Source organism: Scyliorhinus canicula, chromosome 11 (assembly GCF_902713615.1).
Source record: "Scyliorhinus canicula chromosome 11, sScyCan1.1, whole genome shotgun sequence".
In the NCBI taxonomy this organism is placed as follows: domain Eukaryota; kingdom Metazoa; phylum Chordata; class Chondrichthyes; order Carcharhiniformes; family Scyliorhinidae; genus Scyliorhinus; species Scyliorhinus canicula.
In genome coordinates this window covers 93,461,404-93,480,732 of record NC_052156.1, presented here as the reverse complement: position 1 = coordinate 93,480,732, position 19,329 = coordinate 93,461,404, and the positions used below count along the sequence as shown (strand labels likewise).

Here is a 19,329-nt window from a genome sequence, read left to right as displayed (position 1 = left end):
TTGTTATTAAATCTCTCCTGCTCTCTACCCTATCCCAGACCTTCTCTTTTGTTCCTCCTCCCCACCCTCTTTTCAACAACATAAAAGCTTTCTCATTTCTGCCTTCCTTCAGTTCTGAAGAAGAATCCTATTCATCTCAAAATGTTAACTGTTTATCTCGCCACAGATGCTGCCTGACCTGCTGAGTATTTCCAGCTCTTTCTGCTTTAATTTGAGGTATATTAAGTACAGCAGAAAACTGCCTAATGTTTGACACACAATTCATGGGACATAAATTAAATTTGAGGAATTTCTGAGGCAGAAAGGAGTCTGTCATTATCCTGTTTTTTGAGATTGTTTGATGCTGACATAGTATTGGAATGGTATTCTACAGACTAGCTTTGCTATCTAGCCTCTCAATCATCACAGATCTTGATTTGTAATTTTTCTGGTAATAGTCTTTTCTTTGTATCAGGTAAAAAAGCCATTCCTGTGCTGTGGGATTTCCTGGAAAGATACCCTTCTGCTGAAGTGGCCCGGGTAGCTGATTGGAAGGAGGTAGCAGAACTTCTGAGACCACTTGGCCTATATGAGCTGAGAGCCAAAGCCATCGCTAAGTTTTCTGGTATTATTCCACAGTTTCTATTCCATTGGTCAGCCCTAATGTGTTCCATTTTGTCAGTTCGGTCTATTTATAAAACTATGCCTTTATATTTCTTTGAAGTTACAGTATTCATGAAATATAGAAAATTACAGACCAGAAGGAGGCATTTTTGGTATATTGTCTTTCCATCTTAATTCTTCCAAAGTACACCATTTCATACTCTTCTCATTAAACTGCATTTGCCATGCTTTACTCATTTCAGCAAACTCTTTGGCTTCCTGAAGCCACCATTACCCTCACCATGATCTTCTAAGTTAATTTTCTTTAATCTACAAACTCTTTAACGTTATTCCCTTCACTCAAATCAAGGTTGTTTATTAAAATTGAAGAGCCGTGTACCAAAACTGACTCTTGGGGCACCCAACTACTTTTCACCTCAAAATACAAAATATCCATGCACCACCACCTCCCATTGATTCCTGTCACTGAACCAGTTTTGTATCCATACCACCATTTTCCCCTTAATTCCATAGGCTTCCAGCTCACTAGCTGGCCTCCTGTGTGACATTTTGTCGAATTTCTTCTGAAAGTCCATATGTACAACATCTGCCACTCCACCTTGATCAACCATCCCTTATCTAATGAAATAATTCAATTAGGTTGGTCAGCCCTTCGTAACCAAAATATTAAGAACCCTTTCCTGCCCTTGCCTAAATTAGGTCTCTTGGTGTAACTCCGTCATCCTCCCATGTGTCAATTTATACCTGAAGATCATCAACAATATGTACATTGATGTAAGCAGAATTAAAATGCCTCTTTGGTCACCATTTGCTATTTTCCTTAATTTGGTCTCTGCAAATTTATGATATTTCTAAATCTACTGATGATTATATTTCCTCTTATGATCTGGGCCGGGATTATCCGGCCATTCGCTGGCGGCAGGATTCTCCAGTCCCGTCGGCAGCACACAACCTCCCGCGGGTCTCCCAGAGGGATGGGGTGGCTTTAATGGGAACTCCCATTGACAGCGGCAGGACCAGAGAATCCCACCGCCAGCAACACTGGGGTGGGGGACCAGAGAATCCCACCGCCAGCAACACTGGGGTGGGGGACCAGAGAATCGCGCCCTAATTTCAGCTCCTCTATTGTATGTTGTTGCAGTGTCACAGAGTGCCATGGAATGGGGAGTTCCTCCTGCACTGAGATATCAGGAGGTAGTCTCACTGTTGGATGGAAAGGAAATCAATGTGGGACTCCCAGACTGCATACCATTGAAGGCCTAGTAAAACTGCTCCACACCCTCTAGGAAACATAATCCAAATCAAACATGCATACACCAGAAAGACATTGCAGGTTTTAACTGGTTGGGGTATCTACAGAAATTACATTTGAAAAGAAAGAAAATAACGTAAAGTATCTCTGAGTTATTAAATGTGTTGAAAACACATTAAGAAGTCTTACAACACCAGGTTAAAGTCCAACAGGTTAGTTTCAAACACTAGCTTTCGGAGCACTGCTCCTTCCTCAGGTGAGCCACATTGCTTCCTTCACCTGAGGAAGGAGCAGTGCTCCGAAAGCTAGTGTTTGAAACAAATCTTTTGGACTTTAACCTGGTGTTGTAAGACTTCTTACTGTGCTCACCCCAGCCCAACGCCGGCATCTCCACATCTTGAAAACATATCAAACACGAGTGCAATGGGGAATACAATACAGTGGCTCTCAACCCCATAGAGATGAATGTCATGTCTCTTGCATACTTTGCCTCTTATGTTTTATATAGTAGTCCAAAGATACAGCATTTTCATGTTTATAATGTTGAATGTTCAGTTCATCCAATGGCCATTGGTGGCAGGCTTCCTGTTTATTTTTGACACTTTTTGTTTTTACTCGTCGATCTCCTGTGTCATTGTCACAGGTGGTCTGGAAGCTCGAGTGTATTTTCTAATGTTTATCTCAGTCGTACTGTGACCTAAACGTATCCATACTATGAGTAGAATTTTACAGACCCTCCTACTGGAAGGATTTTCCTGTCCTGACAAAGTCAGCAGACTTTTGAATGGCTCACCGCGTTTTCCATTCCACCTCCTGCAACAATGGGAGCATAAAATTCCACCCTATAATGCACCTGATTGACCCATGGTGAAACACTGCATACTGCACTGAAACTGAAAGATTCAGGCCACATAAATACAGCATTTGTAACACTGTCTAAATACTGCTTTATGAAACATGGTTAAAGTTACTTTTCTTTTGCTTGTCCAAGACCTATTCCCAATTGTTTCCATTATAAAATAAAGTTTTCCTCTGCCTCCCAATGTGGATCTGCTTATTACAGAGATTCTGTATTCATTTATTCTTCCTCCTGCAAACCTTTCCTTTTTCTGGGTTATTTAAATGAATTTGATCCTCTCCCCTCCCAGTTCCCACTGGTGCATTGGTAGTTCTTGCAGAAGCTGTTATTTTATCAGGGAGGTTTTTCCTGCCATTTGCTCTTAAGGTAACAGCTGAAACCAGTGTTATTGGCCACTCTCTGAGGCCAGTTGGTAGACACGATAAAGTCTGCATGTGTCTAAATTCTGTATCCGAGCACCTTATCAATTTTTTTATGTGCTTAACATAAATATCAGACCACTCCGATCTAACCAGATAACAGGTAGCTCAGGTATTTTTAAAGGTTAACATTGTGAAGTGCTGAATAAATGAAATGCATTTAGTTTAGGTTTTTTTCCTCCCATAGCTCACATTTCACAATTCCTATTTTCCAATTTTCCTTTTGTTTTCATATAATGCAGTGTGGTGTGTTCTGAGAATAAAAACTACTCAATGTGTTTTGATTCTCACATTCAGGAGCTGGAAATCCCCAGTATGCAAGCTCCACATGAAGTTTCTGAGCCTGTAGCTGGGCTCTAATCCTCAGCTAAGGAAATGTTTGCTGACATTTTAATTTATGTTAATCAATCGAGCTTGCAATGTTGCTCATTTACACCTGCTAGAAGTGACATACATTCGTACACAGGAACCATCATTCTTTGCAAACAGAAGGAATATGTTCAAGCCTTGCGCCATTTGTGAATTACCCAGGAACTTATCGTTCCTTGTTGCTTTCTCCATGGCCTAGATGGCCATAGCTTATCATTGAAAACTTTCCAACCAACTTGCGCCTTTTTCTCATGTAGTATAAATTATAATCGTTTGAAATCTGGTATTCTTCCATCTATCCTGCTGAGTTCAAGATGAAAACCTTCAACAATCTGTCTTTTCAGCAACATTTTTAGCATTAATTGTGTTATAGCCCGACCGGAGTCCACAGGGTCTGCAACATCAGAGTCCCTGTGGCCTCACCTGAATATGATCCATATGAAGGGTCGGAGCTACACCCTTAAGCCAGAGACCCATGGGACATAAATACCCTGACCCAAGTGTGGGCGGGCGCGGGAGTTCCTTTGGGGATAGGAGTTTTATTATAGTAGGTAAAATAAATATTAGGTTTTCTTACAGTCATCGCTTCCGTGTGGTCGCTTGTCTGGAACATTACAAATTGCTGATGGATTGGTGGTTGTGTTTTTTATTGAATTCATGGCATCAGAATTATACAGCACAAAGAAGATCATTTGACCTGTGAGTTAGGCCTCATTTGGACAGTGATGGCATTGATTCCAAGAATAAACAACTGTAGCCATTGGAGAGGTTGGGTCTGGTTTCCTTTGAGGAACGCAGGCTGAGAAGAGATTTGATAGAGGTGTTCAAGATCCTGAAGGGCATGGTCAGAGTAAATAATGAGAAATTGTTTCCTCTCAAGAGTACATCAAGAACTAGAGGGCGCAGATTCAAACAGTGGGTAAAAGGAGTAGAAGTGATATGAGGATTTTTTTTTCACCCAGAGAATGGTTCGAACTTGGAATGAATTACACTTAGAGGGTGACGGAGGCAAATTCGATCGAGGTATTCAAAATTGGATTTCCATCTGAAAAGCGAATGTACAAGGTTACGGGGATATTCAAGAGGCGGCTAGATATAGCACTTGGGCGAATGGGATCAAAGGTTATGGAGAGAAAGCGGGATTGAGCTATTCAGTTGGATGATCAGCCATGATCGTGATAAATGGCAGAGCAGTTTTGAAGTGCCAAAAGGCCTCCTCTTGCTGGTGTATTCTATGTATCTATGTATAAGGCAGGGGAATGGGACTAGGTAGAATGCTAAGGCAGACATAATGGGCAGGTGGCCTCCTGCTGCACTGTAAAGATCCTGTGATATTTGCTGGCTCTTTGAAGAGCAACCCAGTTAACCCCATTCCCATGCACTTTCCACATAGCACTGTAATTTTCCTTTCATTGTAAATATTTAATTCCTTTCCAGAAGTTTGTATTGTAAGGCAGTGAATTCCAGATCATTACAACTGATTGCATTAAAAAATACTCTTCATCTCTCCTTTGTCTTTCTGACAATTATCTTAAATCTGTGCTCTTTGGTTACCAACCTTCCTGGGAACAAAATCCTTTGGAATTTTGACCACCTCCATTAAGTCTCCTCTTGACCTTCTCTGTTGTGTGGTGAAAAATCCGACTTCTCCACCTTCTCCCCATAACTGAATCCCTCAGCCCTGGTCCCATTCTAGTTCATCGCTGCAATTTCCCAGGGACTTGGCACTCTTGGCTGAGGTCTCCCCTCAGCCTCCATATTTCCAGTATCCCATTAGGCCTTGTGAACCTTGCACAAGTGAATATATGTATATTTCAGTATTCTGCCTTAAAAATGCGTTTTTATCTAATTTTAGTGGATACAGGTGCTGCAATTTAGGAATTACATCTTCGATGATTATATTTTCTACGATTGCTGTACAGTTTCAGTAATTAATCGTGTTCTCATGTTGGGCCGCATTCCGGACCTGGAGGTGGGGGGCCTGATCATGGGGGGGGGACTTCAACATGGTACTGGATCCCCCATTGGATCGATCCAAGTCCTGGACAGGTAGGAGGCCGGCGGTGGCTACGGTGTTGAGGTGATTTATGGACCAGATTTGGGGGGGGGGGGCGGTGGATCCCTAGAGGTTTGCGAGGCCAAGGGCCAGGGAGTACTTGTTTTTCTCCCACGTACATAAGGCCTACTCGAGGATTGATTTTTTTTGTCCTGAGCAGGGGGTTGGTTTCGAGGGTGGAAGATGTGGAATACTCCGCAATTGCCATTTCAGATCATGCCCCACACTGGGTGGACCTCGGGCTGGGGGAAGAGAGGGACCAACGTCCGCTTTGGCGCTTGGAGGTGGGGCTGCTGGCAGATGAGGAGGTGGCCGAGAGGGTTCGGGGGTGTATCGAGAGGTACCTTGAGACCAATGACAACGGGGAGGTCCGAGTGGGGACGGTCTGGGAGGGAGGCATTGAAGGCGGTGATGAAGGGGGAATTGATCTCCATCCAAACCCATAGGGAGAGGGGGGTGCAGAGGGAGAGACTGATAGGGGAGATGGTGCAGGTGGATAGGAGATATGCGGAGGCTCCAGAGGAGGGATTACTGGGGGAAAGGCGTAGCCTTCAGGCCAGATTCGACCTATTGACTACCAGAAAGGCGGAAGCTCAGTGGAGGAAAGCACAGGGGGCGGTGTATGAGTATGGGGAGAAGACGAGCAGGCTGCTGGCACACCAGCTCCGAAAGCGGGACGCAGCCAAGGAGAGGAGTCTGCACGTCCTCCCCGTGTGTGCGTGGGTTTCCTCCGGGTGCTCCGGTTTCCTCCCACAGTCCAAAGATGTGCGGGTTAGGTGGATTGGCCATGCTAAATTGCCCGTAGTGTAAGGTTAATGGGGGGGATTGTTGGGATACGGGTTACGTGGGTTTAAGTGGGGTGATCATTGCTCGGCACAACATCGAGGGCCGAAGGGCCTGTTCTGTGCTGTACTGTTCTATGTTCTATTGGGGGAGTGACGGATAAGGCTGGGAAGGTGGTGCGGAGGGGAGTAGATGTTAATGGGGTCTTCAGAGACTTCGATGGGGAACTGTACCGGTCGGAACCCCTGGCGGTGGGGGGAGGAATGGGGCACTTCTTGAACAAGCTGCGATTCCCGAGGGTGGAGGAGGAGCAGGTTGAGGGACTGGGGGCGCCGATCGAGCTGGAGGAGGTGGTCAAAGGGATAGGGAGCATGCAGTCGGGGAAGGCGCCGGGGCCGGACGGGTTTCCGGCGGAATTTTATAAAAGGTATTTGGACCTGTTGGGCCCCCTGTTGGTCCGGACCTTTAACGAGGCAAGGGAGGGGGGGGGCTTTGCCCCCAACTATGTCACGGGCACTGATTTGCTTGATCCTGAAGCGGGACAATGGCCCTCTGCAGTGCGGGTCTTTTAGGCCGATTTCGCTGCTAAGCTGCTGGCAAAGATCCTGGCCACTAGAATAGAGGATTGCGTGCCCGGGGTCATTCATGAGGACCAGACGGGGTTTGTGAAGGGAAGGCAGTTGAATACGAACGTGCGAAGGCTCCTCAATGTCATTATGATGCCGGACATAGAAGGGGAGGCGGAGATAGTGGTGGCATTGGATGCGGAGAAGGCCTTTGATAGGGTTGAGTGGGAGTATTTGTGGGAGGTGTTGGAGAGGTTTGGGTTTGGGGAGGGGTTTATCCGGTGGGTGAGGCTGCTCTACGAGGCCCCGATGGCGAGTGTAGCCACAAATAGGAGGAGGTCGGGGGACGATACAGGGGTGCCCCCTTTCCCCCTTGCTCTTCGCGTTGGCGATTGAGCCCCTGGCCATGGCATTGAGGGAGTCAGGGAACTGGAGGGGCCTGGTGCGGGGTGGGGAGGAGCACCGAGTGTCGCTGTATGCGGACGACCTGTTGCTGTATGTGGCGGACCCGGTGGGGGGGATGCCGGAAGTGATGAGGATTCTTAGTGAATTCGGGGGTTTCTCTGGGTATAAGTTGAACCTGGGCAAGAGTGAGTTGTTTGTGGTGCATCCGGGGGATCAAGAGGAGGGGATTGGTAGGCTCCCACTGAAGCAGGCAGGGAAGAGCTTCAGGTACCTAGGGGTCCAGGTGGCTGGGGGGCCCTGCACAAGCTCAACCTCACAAGGTTGGTGGAGCAGATGGAGGAGGAGTTTAAGAGGTGGGATATGTTACCGCTGTCACTGGCGGGGAGGGTGCAGTCCATTAAGATGAAGGTGCTCCCGAGGTTTTTGTTCCTGTTCCAGTGCCTCCCCATCCTCATCCCGAAGGCCTTTTTTAGGAGGGTCAACAGGAGTATCACGGGATTTGTGTGGGCGCATGGGACTCCGAGGGTGAGAAGAGTGTTCCTTGAACGGGGCAGGGATAGGGGGGGGCTGGCGTTGCCCAACCTCTGTGGGTACTATTGGGCTGCCAACACAGCGATGGTGCGTAAGTGGGTAATGGACGAGGAAGGGGCAGCATGGAAGAGGATGGAGGCGGCGTCATGTGTGGGCACGAGCCTGGAGGCGCTGGTAACGGCGCCGTTGCCACTCCCTCCAATGAGGTATACCACGAGCCCGGTGGTGGCGGCTACACTCAAAATTTGGGGGCAATAGAGACGGCATAGGGGCGAAGTGGGGGGCTCGATGGAGACCCCGATACGGGGGAACCATCAGTTTGTCCCAGGGAGCATTGATGGCGGATTTCTGGGCTGGCACAGGGCAGGGGTTAAGAGGTTGAGGGACCTGTTTGTGGAGGGGAGGTTCGCGAGCTTGGGGGAGTTAGAGGGGAAGTTTGGGCTCCCCCCCCCGGGGAACATGTTTAGGTACATGCATGTGAGGGCGTTTGCCAGGCAACAGGTGGAGGGGTTCCCCTTGCTGCCCCCACGAGGGGTGCGGGATTGGTTGCTCTCGGGGGTGTGGGTTGGAGGAGGGAGGATTTAGGACATATTCCGGGTGATGCAGGAGGTAGACGAGGCCTCGGTGGAGGAACTGAAGGGTAAATGGGAAGGGGAGCTGGGTGAGGAGATTGAGGAGGGGACGTGGGCGGATGCCCTGGAGAGAGTGAATTCCTCCTCTTCCTGTATGAGGCTTAGTTCAAGGTGCTGCATAGGGCCCATATGACTGGGACGAGGATGAGTAGGTTTTTCGGGGGTTGGGGTGGGGGGGGGAGAGGGAGGGGGGGTGGGGTGGGGAGAGGGGTGGGGGTGGGGTGGGGGTGTGGGGAGAGGGAGGGAGGGAGGGGGCGGTTTGGATCGGTGGGAGGGAGAACTGTGTACATGGGTTTGTGGGATGTGGTGGGTGTTATCTCTTTCCCTTTTGTTGTTTGGGTGTTCTTTTGGGTTTTTTTTTTGTTTGTAGTTGCTTTTGAAGTTGGGTGGGTATTGTTCTTGGGGTGTTACCGCGGTTGTTTTGTTAATAGAGTTGAGATGTTTATATTTTGTAAAAATTTCAATAAAAATTATTTTTTTTTAAAAAATTAATCGTGTTCTCGCTAAACTACGCTAAGGCCGAGAATACAGCAAGTATTCAATGATCTGTTCCCCTTTTCTCTTTCCATTTACTGCAGTTAAGTTCTGCGAATTATTTACATTGTTTTTAATAATTCATGTAACAGATGAGTTCCTGACCAAACAATGGAGGTACCCGATTGAATTGCATGGAATTGGGAAGTACGGGAATGATTCCTACAGGATTTTCTGTGTTAAAGAATGGAAGGAGGTAAGAGATAACCAGAACATTTTGTCGTTTAATGTGGCTTCTAGATGTATAGCAAGGCTCTAATGTTTGGAGTGTGCATCTTACATATAATTTACAGCAGAGAATAGGCCATGCAATAGAACAGGTTTGTGCCTGTATTTATGCTCCAGACAAGCCTCCTCCACCATACATCACATCCTATCAGCATATCCTTTTATTGCACGCCAGACATACCATACACAAGTGCTCATTAGTTCTCTGCAACATTCATGGGAAACCTGTAGCCATTACAGCCATTGCAGAATCAGTCTTTAATATATGACTATATATAATTTAGATTAACAGTAACTTACCAAGGTAATTCCTCCTGGTGAAACTACAGTAAATGTAATTGTTTTAAAGTCTGGATTGGTTTCTGCATTGGGGCGGCACGGTGGCACTGCTGTCTCACAGCGCCAGGGACTCTGGTTCAATTCCGGCCTCAGGTGACTGTGTGGAGTTTGCACTTTCTCCCCGTGTCTGCGTGTGTTTCCTCCGGGTGCTCCAGCTTCCTCCCACAGTCCAAAGATGTGCAGGTTAGGTTGATTGACCATGTTAAAATGCCCCTTAGTGTGAAAAGGTTAGATGGGCTTTGGGATTGCAGGAGGGTGGGCCTAGCGTGGGTGCTCTTTCAGAGGTCGGTGCAGAATCGATGAGCCAAACGGCCTCCTTCTGCACTGTAGGGAATCTATGATTCTATGATCTGTAAGGACGGATTGGGACTGAAGAGATGGGCAGAGGAAGAAGCTGAAACATAATCAGCCCGAGTACCCCAGAGCAGTAAACTCGGATAGCCACCCAGCAACACCCTCCAACTCTTTACCCCCATTAAAGAGCGCGGGGAGACAGGGGCGAGACTTCATTAAAGAGCGCGGAGAGACGGGGGCGAGACTTCATTAAAGAGTGGAGAGACCGGGGCGAGACTTCATTAAAGAGCACAAAGAGTTTTTCAGCGGTAGCAGCGGGAGCAGTAACCAGGGGGCTATTGGGAAGGTAAGTTTCCCAGGAGCGGTGAGAAGAAGGAGCTGAGTGGGAGCGGTTGAATTGCGCTCTGGGAAGGTGAGTGAACTGATATATTTGGGCAGTGGCTGAACCCGAGACACTACAGTGTAGTATCCCCCACATGCCCTCTTCCTCTAACAAAAAAAAAGACTGGTGAGAAGGAGCAGCGGCCTTCAGATTTTCGGCGGGAGCAGTGGCCAGGGGTCTGTCGGGAAGGTAAGTTTACCTCTTTAAAACTTTATAAACTTACCATGGAGAGTGACATCACAGCAAAGCAGTGACCTGATTGGCTGGTAAGGAAAGTACTCCAATTAGCAGTAGCTGGGAGAAATTTAACTCTTCTTGTGTTGGTAAGTATTGTGATTGGTAAGTAAAATCTTTATTCCTTTCCCTTATTCATTATTTGATATTATATTTGTAATCAATTAAGACAAAGGGTAAAAATGGCAGGAGATCCCAGACCCATGTTATGCTCCTCGTGCTCAATGTGGGAGTTCAGGGACGCGGCCGATGCCCCTGACTCCTTCATGTGCGGGAGGTGTGTCCAGCTGCAGATCCTGTTAGACCACATGACGGCTCTGGAGTTGCGGATGGACTCACTTTGGAGCATCCGCGATGCTGAGGAGGTCGTGGATAGCACGTTCAGTGAGTTGGTCACACCACAGGGAATGGGTGACCAAAAGGCAGAGAAATAGCAGGAAGGCAGTGCAGGTGTCCCGTGCGATCATCTCCCTCCAAAGCAGGTATACCGTTTTGGATACTGTTGGGGGAGATGACTCACCAGGGGAAGGCAGTAGTAGCCAGGCTCATGGCACCGTGGCTGGCTCTGCTGCACAGAAGGGCAGGAAAAAGACTGGCAGGGCTATAGTCATAGGGGATTCAATCGTAAGGGGAGTAGACAGCCGTTTTTGTGGTCGAAAACGAGACTCCCGAATGGTATGTTGCCTCCCGGGTGCTCGGGTCAGGGATGTCTCAGATCGGCTGCAGGACATACTGAAGGGGGAGGGTGAACAGCCAGTTGTCATGGTGCATATAGGCACCAACAATATAGGTAAAAAACGGGATGAGGTCCTACAATCAGAATTTAGGGAGTTAGGAGATAAATTAAAAAGTAGGACCTCAAAGGTAGTAATCTCAGGATTGCTACCAGTGCCACGAGACAGTCAGAGTAGTAATTCAAGAATAGTCAGAATGAATACGTGGCTTGAGAGATGATGCTGGAGGGAGGGGTTCATATTTTTGGGACATTGGAACCGGGTCTGGAGGCAGTGGGACCATTACAAATCGGATGGTCTACACCTGGGCAGGACTAGAACCAATGTCCTAGGGTGTGCTTTTGCTAACACTGTTGGGGAGGTTTTAAACTAATGTGGCAGAGGGATGGGAACCAGATTAGGAAGTTAGAGGTCAGTAAAGAGGCAGCAACTAAAGCCAGTCAGGTACTAGATAATAAACTCAATGTGACTAAGGGGAAGAGTAGACAGCGAAGAGATGATGAACGCAAAGGGACAGGTGGTCTGAGGTGCATTTGTTTTAATGCGAGAAGTGTAGCAGGTAAGGCAGATGAATTTAGGGCTTGGATTAGTACCTGGGAATATGATGTTATTGGTATTACTGAGACTTGGTTGAGGGATGGGTAAGACTGGGCAACTAAATCTCCCAAGGTATAGATGCTTCAGGAGGGATAGAGAGGGAGGTAAAAGGGGTGGAAGAGTTGCATTACTGGTCAGAGATGATATCACAGCTGTGATTAAGGAGGGCACGATGGAGGATTCGAGCACTGAGGCAATATGGGTAGAGCTAAGAAACAGGAAGGGTGCAGTAACATTATTGGGACTTTACTACAGGCCTCCCAAAAGTGAGCGTGAAGTAGAGGTACAAATATGTAGACAGATTATAGAAAAATGTAGGAGCAATAGGGTGGTTCTGATGGGAGATTTTAACGTCCCCAACATTGAATGGGACTCATGTAGTGTTGGAGGCGTAGATGGAGCAGAATTTGTAAGGAGCATCCAGGAGAGTTTTTTAGAGTATGTAAGTAGTCCAACTTGGGAACGGGCGATACTGGACCTGGTATTGGGGAATGATCCCGGCCAGGTGATTGAAGTTTCAGTCGGTGATTACTTTGGAAATAGCGATCACAATTCCGTAAGTTTTAGAATACTCATGGACAAAGACGAGAGTGGTCCTAAAGGAAGAGTGCTAAATAGGGGAAAGGCCAAGTATAACAAAATTCGGCAGGAGCTAGGGAATGTGGATTGGGAGCAGCTGTTTACGGGTAAATCCACATTTGAAATGTGGGAGTCTTTTAAGGAAAGGTTGATTAGAGTGCAGGACAGACATGTCCCAGTGAAAATGAGAGATAGAAATGGCAAGATTAGGGAACCATCGATGACGGGTGAAATTGTGAGACTAGCTAAGATGAAAAAGGAAGCATACATAAGATCAAGGCAACTGAAAACTGATGAAGCTTTGGAGGAATATCAGGAATGTAGGACGAATCTCAAACGCGCAATAAAGAGGGCTAAAAGGGGTCATGAAATATCTTTGGCTAACAGGGTTAAGGAAATTCCCACGCCTTTTATTCGTATATGAGGAGCAAGAGGGTAACTAGAGAAAGGATTGGCCCACTCAAAGACAAAAGAGGGAATTTATGCTTGGAGTCAGAGGAAATGGGTGAGATTCTTAATGAGTACTTTGCATTGGTATTCACCAAGGAGAGGGACATGACGGATGTTGAGGCTAGGGATGGATGTTTAAATACTCTAGGTCAAGTCGGCATAAGGAAGGGAGACGTTTTGGGTATTCTAAAAGGCATTAAGGTGGACAAGTCCCCAGGCCCGGATGGGATCTATGCCAGGTTACTGAGGGAAGCGAGGGACAAAATAGCTGGGGCTTAACAGATATCTTTGCAGCATCCTTGAGCACGGGTGAGGTCCCGGAGGACTGGAGAATCGCTAATGTTGTCCCTTAGTTGAAGAAGGGTAGCAGGGATAATCCAGGGAATTATTGACCTATGAGCTTGACGTCAGTGGTAGGCAAACTGTTGGAGAAGATACTGAAGGATGGGATCTATTCACATTTGGAAGAAAATAGACATCAGTGATAGGCAGCATGGTTTTGTGCAGGGAAGGTCATGTCTTACAAACCTATTAGAATTCTTTGAGGAAGTGACCAAGTTAATAGATGAGGGAAGGGCTGTAGATGTCATATACATGGACTTCAGTAAGGCGTTTGATAAAGTTTCCCAAGGCATGTTGATGGAAAAAGTGAAGTCGTATGGGCATCAGGATGTACTAGCTAGATGGATAAAGAACTGGCTGGGCAACAGGCGACAGAGAGTAGTGGTGGAAGGGAGTGCCTCAAAATGGAGAAAGGTGACTAGTGGTGTTCCACAGGGATCCGTGCTCGGACCACTGTTGTTTGTGATATACATAAATGATCTGGACGAAGGTATAGGTGATCTGATTAGCAAGTTTACAGATGATACTAATATTGGTGGAGTTGCAGATAGCGAGGAGGACTGTCAGAGAATACAGTAAAATATAGATAGATTGGAGAGTTGGGCGGAGAAATGGCAAATGGAGTTCAATCCAGGCAAATGCAAGGTGATGCATTTTGGAAGATCTAATTCAAGAGTGGACTATATGGTCAATGGAAGAGTCCTGGGGAAAATTGATGTACAGAGAGATCTGGGAGTTCAGGTCCATTGTACCCCGAAGATGGCAACGTAGGTCGATAGAGTGGTCAAGAAGGCATACAGCATGCTTGACTTCATCAGACGGGGTATTGAGTACAAGAGTCGGCAGTCATGTTACAGTTGTACAGGACTTTGGTTAGGTCACATTTGGAATACTGCGTGCAGTTCTGGTCGCCACATTACCAGAAGGATGCGGATGCTTTAGAGAGGGTGCAGCGGAGGTTCACCAGGATGTTGCCTGGTATGGAGGGTGCTAGCTATGAAGAAAGGTTAAGTAGATTGGGATTGATTTCATTGGAAAGACAGAGGTTGAGGGGGGACCTGATTGAGGTCTACAAAATTATGAGAGGAATGGACAGGGTGGATAGCAAAAAGCTTTTTCCAAGAGTGGGGTTGTCAATTACAAGGGGTCACGATTTCAAGATGAGAGGGGGAAAGTTTAAGGGAGATGTGCGTGAAAAGTGTTTTACGCGGAGGGTGGTGGGTGCCTGGAACGCTTTGCCAGCGGAGGTGGCAGAGGCGGGCATGATAGCATCATTTAAGATTCATCTAGACAGATATATGATCGGGTGGGGAACAGAGGGAAGTAGATCCTTGGAAAATAGGTGACAGGTTTATATAAAGGATCTGGATCGGCGCAGGCTCGGAGGGCCGAAAGGCCTGTTCCTGTGCTGTAATTTTCTTTGTTCTTTGTATCTTCCTTCCCCCAACCCTTATAATACAGGTCAGGAAGATTTGACTATGTTTCCTGCTGAGATAGTTAAGGTCTCTGCTCGAGGTTCTTGTAGCAGAGCTGCAGTTTTGGTGTTGTGGAGTATAGCAAGGGACGACTCAATCAGCGGTCTGCTCCATGCCTGTATTTGGTAGCCACGTTTCTTGAAAGTGTGCATCAGGCTTGTGAGCCACACTCTCCTTCCCACCACAGTTAAACAACCTTCTGCTTGAGGTGGATACCGAGCTGAGTAAAGGTCAGAAAGCTGAGCCTCTCCCACGGTCATGAGGATATTGCTTAAAGCATTTTTACTTTCTACTTTGTGTTTGAATCCTACGAGAAAGGCTGACAGGATGACTATCCACATGGGTTCCATAGTTCCAGTTGAAAAGTTCCTAGATGGCTTTGTGGGTAAATGCAGCCCATAATGCTCCATTGAGCCAATGGGAAAGATGGTTTCCAGTTTAATAGCCTGTTTGAGTTGAGCCTGCAGATCTTAGCCTGGCTGTAAGAGAATACATTACATACAATTAGCTTCAACATTCAAGAGCCAGGGTTGGAAAGATCAACTGAGCTTGATGCTTTTATCGTTATCCAGAAACTGTGAAGTATTCTTGTTGTCATGAGATGTGTGCAGAGTTGCTGTTAGAAGTTACTCCCCTCCTGTGATTAAATAACCAATATCTAGGTTTACATGATGTGGAGATGCTGCCATTGGACTGGGGTGAGCACAGTAAGAAGTCTTACAACACCAGATCAAAGTCCAACATGTTTGTTTTCAACACTAGCTTTCGGAGCACTGCCCCTTCCTCAGGTGAATGAGGAACTAGGTTTACATGTAAAGACTGGTAAAGATCCACCTGTGTCCATGGAACCATACTGCAACAAAAGCACCTCTGCTCGGCAAAAGGTTGGGGGGGGGGGGGGGGGGGGGGGAGAGAGAGAGAGAGAGATAGAGAGCTCCCAGAAAGTAAACCAGGTATTAGGTGACTTCAGGCATTCTCCACATGATGTATACATACTGCACAAAGAGACTATGTTAAGATTTGAACTAAAAATAATAAGTGGTCTGTTTAATGAATTATGATATTTTGTTCTATTGATTGAACTCCAAGCTCTCCCTCTGGCAACATCCAATCACATATTTGTTCCTCTACTCGGTGACATGGTAGTAAAACTCAGTGTAACGAATTGTAGAAAGTCACTTTCAACCACAGCCCAGAAACAGAAGAATTCTGAAAGATCACCAGCAAACTCATCTGTATTTTTCAACATTTTTATTTCCCAGGTACAGCCTCAAGATCACAAACTCAACAAGTACTGGGCGTGGCTTTGGGAGAATCAGGAGACATTGGGCCTGTCCTGACGAGACACTGCTTTGGTGATTCATTGCTTTCACAAGCAGTGTTTAGGTTGGAATTCTGTGCATGCTGATAATTCCAAAGTGAGTACAATCAGTGCCACAGGATGGATGTGAAACAGACCCATATCTCTGCATGAATTCTAATCATTCAAATTGCTAATCAATATAGTTACAGAAATTAGCTCCTTGCAATGTTGAATAAAAATATTGAAAGGAGTAGTAGGCTTGGCCATGACAAGCCAAGTGGCAAAACTTTTAACTGTATTGAGTTAGCTGATCTTTGTCATGTTCTATGATTAGTCTCATCAGCCCTTGTTTCGAATGGGTGATGGGGAATGTTACCCAAATTCCTGCTGTGACCTCTACCTTGGAGTTCCTATAAAAAATTGGACTTTGAGCAAAAAGAAGATTGTATAATTGCAGGCAGATCTGATCTTGAATAGGCCTTATATTAACTGCAGGTTTGGGCAATGTCACTCTGAGCCATATTTTTTCTAAGTTGATTCTGTTCTCCACAATAATGTCCCTGAAATATATTATTGAAACTGAGAGAATGATGTGCAAAATAACTTCTTATTGTGCAACACATATGCCTCATTACAAGGGGTGATGTATTCTATCATGTGTGAGATAGGATTCATCTCCCAAATTTGAGGTAGGCTAACCTGAAGGACTTTTACACGTTATGAGAAATTGTACATGGCAAGATGAATTCATCATTCTTTGATCAGATTGGAAAGCTTCAGCTACTTTTTTTTGTCCTCCACATCAGCTGAGTGAGCAATTGTTTCAATGGTTACTGCTACTTAACTCGCCTCAATCAATTTTACAACTTTACAGTTTCCTGAACTATAACCAATTTAATTGGTTATTGTAAGAGGCTGTTGAGCACGTTGTCGCAATTTGTGGTATGCCAGAGAGAAAACCAAATGAGGAACCAATAAAGGACCACAAGTAAAAGGGCTTTCTTAAAGTCTGGCGCATTGCTCTGTTTATCAGTCTTGACAACGCTAAAGTGTAACTCGCTCATTTCTCCCTGCTAAATTGAGGATTACAATGATTCCCGACTGGCTCACTGTCTGGGTGGAGTCTGCACGTCCTCCCCGTGTGCGTGGGTTTCCTCCGGGTGCTCCGGTTTCCTCCCACAGTCCAAAGATGTGCGGGTTAGGTGGATTGGCCATGCTAAATTGGCCGTAGTGTCCTAATAAAAGTAAGGTTAAGGGGAGGGTTGTTGGGTTACGGGTATAGGGTGGATACGTGGGTTTGAGTAGGGTGATCATGGCTCGGCACAACATTGAGGGCCGAAGGGCCTGTTCTGTGCTGTACTGTTCTATGTTCTAGTGCATCTTCTTTTCCTGTGGCAAAAGAATTACAGGGACATGTTGCACTGTTCCTGCTTCATAACACAGTGTAGAAGGGTCAAACATACTGGCAGTCTCTGCCACCTGAACATTTTAGTCTTCTCATTTTTTACCTAATTCCCCTCTCAGTGCCGCAGTATCTTTTCACTGTTATTTTTATGACATAAGGAAAGTTTGAAACATTGGCCTGTGAGAATGTGGACGAATGCTGGAATCTCAATCCCATCGCAGTCTGCAAACAGGAGTATAACATAAATTAGGTTTTAGAAATTTGTGTAATTACATTGAGTTCATATTGAATTTGTCATTATGTGGAATTGAAATGTGTTTTTTTACTTTAATATTTCAAGTGTTAAATAAAAGTTAAAGATGCAAGATCGATGGAGTTACTTCAGAAATTGTTTGTGTTCTAGTTTCATTGAGAACATAAAGGAGGGCGGCCATCGTAATCTGATTTATTGATCCTGAGTAGATCACATACTACCGATGATCTCCTCCATTTTCATTTCAACAGACTACTAAGCAATATGCCAAAGCACGCTGCTGCTTAGCTTTCTGCTTGACTTTCCCTCGCTTCCTTTGGGCAATTGTCTAACTTCTACTCTGCATTTCTTGTATGGCAACAAGCTGAAGTTGCAGACTTGGTGTACTGGATTCGAGGGTGAGCTCACTCTGACACCAGTGGAAACCTGGTCTTAACAGGTTTGTATATTTTAATGTAACAAGAATAACAAAACTTAAAATGGAGAAGGTTCTTTCATGCCCACACATAAGGTCCAGAAAGGCCTGGGCCACTTGCAGCTTTTGAGACCTCTAGCCATAATAAAAAATGAAGATATATGAAAGCACGATAGGGCACCAAAAAAAAATGGAACATAATTTGAATTTTTTTTTTAAATTAACAAATACTTTTCCAGCCTTCATCTGTGAAAATGCACAAATTATTGAGGGAAAATCTAGCTGTCGTGCAATGTCACATTGGTATTAAGCATAGCGAGACCATTCAGACACACTCGTCCCAAGTTGAATGGTGATAGTTCTGTAACTGCTTCACCACATTGAAAGTGTGTTCACCTGAAGCCATTGATGAAAGAAAACTGACAAAAATACACAATTAAATTGTGATACTAGAAAACATCCCAGAAATTCCAAGTTTGAGTATTTCCTGAAGCAATTCCTTAGGCTTGCAATCTAGAGAAGAGTGTTTTCATTCTGAGGACTTTGTTGAAAAACAATCCATTATAAAGAGATACCATGAACAAATAATACAACAACTTCAACCATGTGCTAGCTTACAGCCTTAAAGTATGCTCATACATACACCCTCCTTCACACGCCAGTAGGATAGGCTGCACAGACGCTGCCTGATTTACAGTACGGGACAGCAAAACATACTTTCTTTTACTATATAATTTACTTATGTGCGTCAAAGCATGTTGAGAAATTTATCAAATGCCAAAAAATTAACAAATGTTAAAATCCTGGACCAGACCCCAACATGTATTAGGATACCAGGCACAAACCTCAAACACTTTTTTGTGAAGAATGGATACTTCATTCCAGGAGTGATTGTACTGACAAACTTTATGAACACAGGTTTAAACTACATTATCATCACAGCAAATTGGCTTACAATTAACAGTTAAACAATTCTTTTTTTAATGTTTTTTCTTACAAACGTGTATCAAAACAGGTTACAACGAACAAACATCCCAGGAAACATGCTTCCCTACAATCAGCTATACAGTCTGTACAAATTTTTCCACTTTTTCACCCCCTCTCTCGCCCGCGACGAACAGCCCCTCAAACATGGTCACAAACATCCCCCACCTTCAACCCCCCCTGAAGAGTCCCTTAACTCATACTTTATCTTCTCTAATCGCAAGAAGTTGTACAGGTCACCAAACTAAGCCGCTACCCCCGGTGGCGATGCCAACTGCAACTCCAGTAAAATTCGCCGCCGTGCAA

General features: G+C 45.5%; 1 protein-coding gene across 3 annotated transcripts in view; it reads left to right on the top strand.

The window, feature by feature from the left end:
• Positions 1–16,386, top strand: part of mbd4 (methyl-CpG binding domain protein 4) — a 52,704-nt gene extending 36,318 nt beyond the window's left edge. For all 3 annotated transcript variants that reach the window (XR_005462254.1, XM_038810849.1, XM_038810850.1), the window contains 3 exons: positions 455–604; positions 9,102–9,205; positions 15,926–16,386. Coding sequence is in view for 2 of the 3 variants with exons in the window: in XM_038810849.1 (XP_038666777.1) it covers positions 455–604; positions 9,102–9,205; positions 15,926–16,003 (332 nt within the window). In the remaining variant the exon portion in view is untranslated. The remainder of the gene's footprint in view (positions 1–454; positions 605–9,101; positions 9,206–15,925) is intronic.
• Positions 16,387–19,329: the final 2,943 nt, after the last annotated feature.